Consider the following 7,167-nt stretch of genomic DNA (forward strand, 5'->3'; position numbering starts at 1 on the left):
AAGTAACCGCGATTCCCCAGTCTCTTCTGCTGGAGGCCCCGGCCGAGGCCCGTGTGGTTCGCGGGTCGCAGCTGGGCGCCCTGCCGCGCCCCCAGGTCCCAGCGCCCCAAACGTCCCGGGGCGCGAAGGCCTGTAACAGGTGGGGGCGGATGGGAGGCGTCAACTCCGGCGCAGGCCTCCTCCAGTTGGAACTAGAGACATCCAGTGAAAATACGGGAGTTTTGTTCCAAGGGATGCCCAAAAAAGGGAGAGCGCGCGGCAGCCCCCCCCCCCCCCGCCCCGTCGTCACAGACGCTCCTCCGGGGCGGCCCGCTCGCAGCGCAGCGCAGCGCGGCTCCAAAATTGGCAGCCCGGGCCTCGCAGCCGCCTTTTTTAGCCTGCGTTCCCCCAAACCAGGGAAGAGGCGGGTGACTAAGAATGCAAATCGGAGCCGGGGCGTCCGCAGGCAGGCCCCGTGGGCGCGGGGCGTCTGGCTGGGGGAGACCCCGCGACCTCGGGTGCCCCGCGCTCGCCCCGCTGGGGGGGCGGGGAGGGGCGCCGGGGGAGGATGCTCCCCGCCTCCCGGGCGGCGGCGGCGGGACCGGGGCGCCCCGTCTTCCGCCGGGGGGTAGGGAGGGGAGGCCGCGTTAGGGACGCCGCGCCCGCCGCACGCAGGTGGCTTTCCGCTCGGGAGGGGCCGGCCCGGCGCTTTTCTCTAACAATAGGGCCCCGCGCGCCGGGAATGCGCCCCCCCACCGCGCCGCCGCGGCCCCGGCCCGCCCCGCCTCCATCCGGTGCCCGGCCCGCCCGGCGCTTCCCGGGTACCTGCTGCTCCCCGCGGCGCCCAGCCCTCCCTGCGAGCCGGGGGACCGGGGGGAGGTCTCGGCAGGCGCCCCGCCTCGCCCCTCGCCCACCCCAGGCGGTGAGCGGACCCCGGACCCCGGACCCCTCCGCGGGGCCGCCCAGTGCCGCGAACCCCGGGGTGGGGGTGGGGGGGCGGGGTGCTGGGCGGGAGCGCAACGCGCAGGCGCGCCCGGTGCTGCGCAAAGTGCCGGGCGCCCCGGGGCGGGGGTGGGGGAGCGCCCGGGTGGGACGGAAGGCTCCCCTCCCACGGCCCCCCCCCGGCCTTGCGGGGGGCCCGCGCGCCCTACCTGCACCGAGCCCAGGCAGCCCCGCCAGCCCGGCTCCTCTGTCGGAAGCCGAGCTTGCTGCCCAGAAATGATTAACGAGCGCAGCTCCCCAGCGCGCGGTGGGTGACCGCGGGAAGGCGGCGGGAGGGGGCGGGGGGGGGCTTGGATCCCCGGAACAATGACGGCTCATAGCGCCCCAGGCCACTGGAGAGGAATAAAAACATCGGACTGGCCAACCAGTTTGTTTCTGCAGGCTCCACTGTTTAAAAGCAAAATAAAGTTAATTTAAATGCAATTTAAGACAAAACCCTTTCTCCCTATCATCTGGACAAGCCAGGCATTTGTTTGTTTGCTTGCCTTAAAAAGTGTCGACAAAAATCCTAGTCTGTTTCGAAAAGATGTTGGATTAGCATTTAACACCTCACCGGTCACTAAAGCCCAGGCAGTTCACCAGCCCCAACACAGCCTCGGCTAAAAGAACATCAGAGCAAACAGAGCTGGGCTTTTTAAACGGGCAAACAAATGCCACACACCGCCGAGAGGGGGGGAGGAGGGGGGTCCAGGCGAACTCCGGTCCAAATGAGTTTAAAGGGAATTAAAAAAAGAAAAAAGGAGGGAGGGGGGGGAAGCACAAGTTTTCTTAAAGCTGGCCTTGCGAGCCCAGGCGTCACGAACAAGGGCTTTTGTGCCTGCTAATTGCACCGTTTGTGCGCAAAAGTTCCGACGCGAAGTGTGAACTCTCAACAGAAGGAAACATGAGACAACTGGAGTGCCCCGGCTTCTGTGCCCTGCTCCTCCTCCGCCGCCGCCTCCTCCTCTCTCTCCTTCCTCCCGCCGAGCCCGCTGTTGCAGCTTGTTTGCACTGGGGCTTATCCGGAGCGGAAATTCCTTTCCGTTTTTGTGAATGACAAACTCATTAACAATTCATCAACACAACCTGTTCCAGCCGGCCCGTCCCCACGGCAACAGCCCCTTCCGCAGCGCGCTCATTGGCTGGCGGGGAGAATGTATCCATTGAGACGCTCGCTGTTTGTATCCATTGAGGAGCTGCCTCGCGCAGGGGGTGTGCGAGGGCTGAGTCCAGGGGCGAGTGAGCAAATCGAGGTTTGAATAATTCGAGGAGAGAGACGCCCGGGCGGATTTGAGGTGCAGCCTTGAAGGGAGGGATTAGGAGCCGCTGGACTTTCTTTCTTTCTTTTTCTTTTTTTTTTTTTTTCTTCCCTTCCCTCCCCTCTGAGTAGCAGGGAGTCCGAATTAATTGGATTTCATTCACTGGGGAGGAACAAAACTGTCTGGGCAGCTTCATTCAAAGAGATTCATTGACCCCGAGAGCGAGCGGCTGCAGCTGGGTGCGGAGGGAGCCGCCGGCCCCGCGTGCCCCGCGTGCCCCGCGTTCCCGGCCGCTGCCCCGGGTGCGGGGAGGGCCAGGTGGGGGTAGCGCCCCGCTGCTCCGCGAGCGCGCCCGGCCTATGCCTGCCCCGAGGGCCGTCTGGTAGGCACCCGCCCTCCCCGGCAGCTCGACCCCCATGATAGATACGCTCAGACCCGTGCCCTTCGCGTCGGAAATGGCGATCAGCAAGACCGTGGCGTGGCTCAACGAGCAGCTGGAGCTGGGCAACGAGCGGCTGCTGCTGATGGACTGCCGGCCGCAGGAGCTGTACGAGTCGTCGCACATCGAGTCGGCCATCAACGTGGCCATCCCGGGCATCATGCTGCGGCGCCTGCAGAAGGGCAACCTGCCCGTGCGCGCGCTCTTCACGCGCGGCGAGGACCGCGACCGCTTCACGCGGCGCTGCGGCACCGACACGGTCGTGCTCTACGACGAGAGCAGCAGCGACTGGAACGAGAACACCGGCGGCGAGTCCGTGCTCGGGTTGCTGCTCAAGAAGCTCAAGGACGAGGGCTGCCGGGCCTTCTACCTGGAAGGTAGGCAGGCGCCGGGGGAGCCCCCGGGCGCGGGGCGGGGGTGATGGGGGAGGCCCGGGGTTGTGGGGTGCAAGTGAGGCCCGCTGCGCCCACGAGCAGCCTGGCGCAGGATCCACCCGCTTCCGGCCGCGGACACGCGTGGTTTCTTTCTAACGAGTTCCCCTGCCTGCCTGCCCGTAATCCCCTCCACCTGTGCCTGCTTCCTACCGTTCGATTTTGAACTACGATTTGCAAGACGGCAGAGGCCCCTGGGCAAGGGGGACGGGACGGGACGGGCAGGGGGAAGGAGGTGGGGGGGGGGCTGGGCTGCAGATTTGCACCCCCTCGCCCCTCAAAAAAAATTTAGAAAAGTTGCCATTTTGTGCATTTCCGGATTTTCCAGGGAAGGCGGGCCTGTTCGTTCCACTCCCCAGGGTGCACATTTTTTTTTTAAGTGTCTCTCTCTCCTGCGGCTGGCTCGGGGTGGGGGGGGGGGGTTCGGAGGGTGCTGTGGGGTGGCCTGCGCCCGCCCGGCTGCGGCTCTCGGCTCTCGCAAGCTGTGAAAACTACTACGGGATCTCAGGTTACACGATTGCTCTTCTCGCCCTGGCAGGTGGCTTCAGTAAGTTCCAAGCCGAGTTCGCCCTGCACTGCGAGACCAACCTGGACGGCTCGTGTAGCAGCAGCTCGCCACCGTTGCCAGTGCTGGGGCTCGGGGGCCTGCGGATCAGCTCCGACTCCTCCTCGGATATTGAGTCTGACCTTGACCGAGACCCCAATAGCGCGACGGACTCGGATGGCAGCCCGCTCTCCAACAGCCAGCCTTCTTTCCCCGTGGAGATCTTGCCCTTCCTCTACTTGGGCTGTGCCAAGGACTCCACCAACCTGGACGTGTTGGAGGAGTTCGGCATCAAATACATCTTGAACGTCACCCCCAATTTGCCGAATCTCTTTGAGAACGCAGGAGAGTTCAAATACAAGCAGATCCCCATCTCGGATCACTGGAGTCAAAACCTGTCCCAGTTTTTCCCCGAGGCCATTTCTTTCATAGGTGAGACTAATGAACCGTCCTTCCTCAAGACTTTTAAATGCAAAATTCCCAGCCATTCATAGAACCTAAGCTGTTAATCTTTTTTGCCGCTGGCTAGAAACCCGGCCGACTGCAGGTCTCTAATGTTACGGGGGTGGGGGTGGGTTCTTAATTCTGGTTTGTCTTCTCGCCAAGAGGACAAAAAGTGCCTTTCGACTTGGCTGCAAACCACAGGTGTATTCGAAACGGTGTTCCTCCAGTCTTTGCATTCACTCATTTGAAAGCAGCCTGTGCATAATCAGGCAAGAGCATTTTCTCGCAGTCTTTGGACTTGGGGAAGGCTAGATGAGAGATGAGAGGACTCCCTACGGACAGGCATTTTAGCATCGCTTTATGATTTTAAAAGCCCCGGGAGTTACTGTAGGATAGCGGGCTAGTTGTTGGAAACCCCTCTGAATACTGGATGTTGTAATCCAGTTGAATGTTACTGTGATACCGGTTAACAGTGAGACAGTGGTAACCTGAGCCCAGCAGGAAGGACTGTGGGCTGGAAGCCTGGAGAAGCGAATCTCCAGGCATTGTAATGCATTTCCTATTACAAAGGAACTCATTTTCAGGCCATGTCGACATCCTGTTCCTCCTAATGGGCTGTCCCCTGTGACTTCCCTCTCTCTTTTAAAATGCCTGAATACCTCCATTGTTAGCTGCACAACAGTTGGAGAATAATTTAATAGACCCTTGCAGTCTGCTTGTCTGTATAAAAGGCATTCAAGACCATATTGCAGGGTTTCTGGTATTCACATGCTGAGGCAAAGAATGCACACATTAAGGATTTTTTTGTTGGCAGAAACTTAATACAAAAGCTCCCTTTTCCGAAAATATCTGAAATATGTAATTGTGCCCAGTGTACATGTTTTATCGCAATGATACATTTGCTGCTGCCTGCGGGGCTCAACTGCCACACACGATTCTTTCGTCTTTCTTTCTTTCCTTTTTTTTCCTCCTAAATTCGGTTCTTAGGCTGATCATTCACAAAGAGTGATTTTTGGTCTACTGAAACCTTTGCTTTCCTTTTTGTGTTTACAGATGAAGCCCGGGGCAAAAACTGTGGTGTCTTGGTGCATTGCTTGGCTGGCATCAGCCGCTCGGTCACTGTCACTGTGGCTTATCTTATGCAGAAGCTCAATCTGTCAATGAACGATGCTTACGACATTGTCAAGATGAAGAAATCCAACATCTCCCCCAATTTCAACTTCATGGGCCAGCTGCTGGACTTCGAGAGGACGCTTGGACTCAGCAGCCCCTGTGACAATCGGGTCCCCGCGCAGCAGCTCTATTTCACCACCCCCTCCAACCAGAATGTCTACCAAGTGGACTCCCTGCAGTCCACGTGAAAGGCCCCACGCCCCTCGGTGGGATATGTCCGTTCCTTTAGCCGTTTCTCTTGGCAGCATCAGCTGGGCTGCTTTCTTTGTATGTGGCCCCAGGGGTCAAAATGACTCCAGTTGTCTGTATTAGACAAGGTTCCCAAATGTGGAATTGGTTATTACAAAGGCAGAGATTTGCTCCACTCTTGTTGGAAGAACAGAACATGCTGTGTAGATCCAGGCCGTAGGTTTGCTCCATACCTATGTGTACAGCCTACCCATGCAGGGACTGGAATTTGAGCGTTTTTCCAGGTATATAGGGTAGGACCAAATGGTAGGGGTAGGAGCGTGTGTTCTCTAGGGCCTTGTGTGACTGTTTTCCTTTTGCATCTGGAACTGACTATATATTGTCTTCAGTGAAGACTGATTCAATTTTGCATATAGAGGAGCCAAAGAGAGGTTTCAGCTCTGTATTTGTAGTATCAGTTTGCAAAAAAAAAAACAAAAACAACAAAAAAAATAAAAAACAAAAATAAATAATAATAAGTAAAATAAATCTGATACTCCATTTGATCATTGTAAATATTTGATCTTAAGTCACTTGACAGTGTTTGTTTGAACCGTGTTTGTTTTTTCTTTGATGGGTTTAAAAGAAATCATCCAAAGGGAGAAAGAGCAGTACGCCACTTCTGAAAACAACAACAAAAAAAATAGAAATGTTTGCTCTTTTCTAATCCAAAGGATATATTTGCAGCATGCTCGACTTCACCAACTCTGAATGACGTTTTCATGGACACTGTTATCACTGAGACCTTGGTATGGTGCAGCCTTTAATCTCTTTCATATATCTTCCTTGTGATTTTTTTTTTTCCTCTTACTGTAGTTTGACTATGCCTTACCTTTGTAAATATTTTGGCTTGTGTTGTCTCAAAGGGGATATCTTGGAAAGACACCAAAATCATGGGCTCACTTTTTTTTTTCTTTTTAACTTCAGCTGTGCTAAACAGTATATTACCTCTGTACAAAAATTCTTCAGGGAGTGTCACCTCAAATGCAATACTTTGGGTTGGTTTCTTTCCTTTTTAAAAAAAAAATTTGTATAAAACTGGAAGTGTGTGTGTGAGCATGGGTCCCTGTCTGATAGGTGAAGTGCATATGATTGTGAAAGGGAGAGTTAGGTCGCTCCATTATGTTCATGGTGTAAAGTTTTGAGCTGAAATTTATTATAAGAATGTAAAACCTTAAATTATTAATAAATAACTATTTTGGCTATCGAATGTATTTTTCTTTTTTAAAATCTCTCCATAATTGTACCTACATGTGAAATGATACTGCGGAGGAATTTTTTTTTTTTAGTGGAGGAGTGCTAGTGGCTTGGAAAGTACTGTAGGAACAGCGGCACAGAGTTCCCAGGGTTTTAGCAACCCCAGGAATGTTTTTCAGGTGTAGTTCATGAAATTAGTTTTTTGCTTCAAACAAAGATGGCATCAGAGAGTGAACTGACTGTATTATGTGTCCCGATAATACTTTAGGGATACAGTTCTGGCTTGTTTAAGAAAATAGTAATGCTCTTGATGAAAAATGAAGCCAAAGAGCATACCTTGTTGAGAAAATAAGGTTTGGATATTCAGGACTTGTCATAAAGGGGGGGAGGGAGGGTACCCGTGGAAGAAGAAGAATGGTGTTAACCTCTCTGCTTCTCTGTCAGGGTCTTCTACTCAGTAATACACACACCAGGGAGAAAACGGATAATTCT

At 54.7% G+C, this 7,167-nt stretch overlaps 1 protein-coding gene across 1 annotated transcript; it reads left to right on the plus strand.

The window, feature by feature from the left end:
* Positions 1-2,093: 2,093 nt before the first annotated feature.
* Positions 2,094-6,688, plus strand: DUSP6 (dual specificity phosphatase 6). Its single transcript, XM_041738925.1, has 3 exons — positions 2,094-3,035; positions 3,628-4,065; positions 5,131-6,688. The coding sequence occupies exons 1-3, from the start codon at positions 2,636-2,638 to the stop codon at positions 5,436-5,438; spliced, it is 1,146 nt and encodes a 381-aa protein (XP_041594859.1). The 5' UTR covers positions 2,094-2,635; the 3' UTR covers positions 5,439-6,688.
* The last annotated feature ends 479 nt before the right edge of the window (positions 6,689-7,167 follow it).

This window comes from Vulpes lagopus, chromosome 23, assembly GCF_018345385.1.
Source record: "Vulpes lagopus strain Blue_001 chromosome 23, ASM1834538v1, whole genome shotgun sequence".
Classification (NCBI taxonomy): Eukaryota; Metazoa; Chordata; class Mammalia; order Carnivora; family Canidae; genus Vulpes; species Vulpes lagopus.

Coding starts and splice junctions, on each gene's coding strand:
- DUSP6 (XM_041738925.1), top strand. CDS start 2,636: ATGATAGATACGCTCAGACCCGTGCCCTTCGCGTCGGAAATGGCGATC. Junction 3,036..3,627: donor CCGGGCCTTCTACCTGGAAG/GTAGGCAGGCGC, acceptor TCGCCCTGGCAG/GTGGCTTCAGTAAGTTCCAA. Junction 4,066..5,130: donor CGAGGCCATTTCTTTCATAG/GTGAGACTAATG, acceptor TTGTGTTTACAG/ATGAAGCCCGGGGCAAAAAC.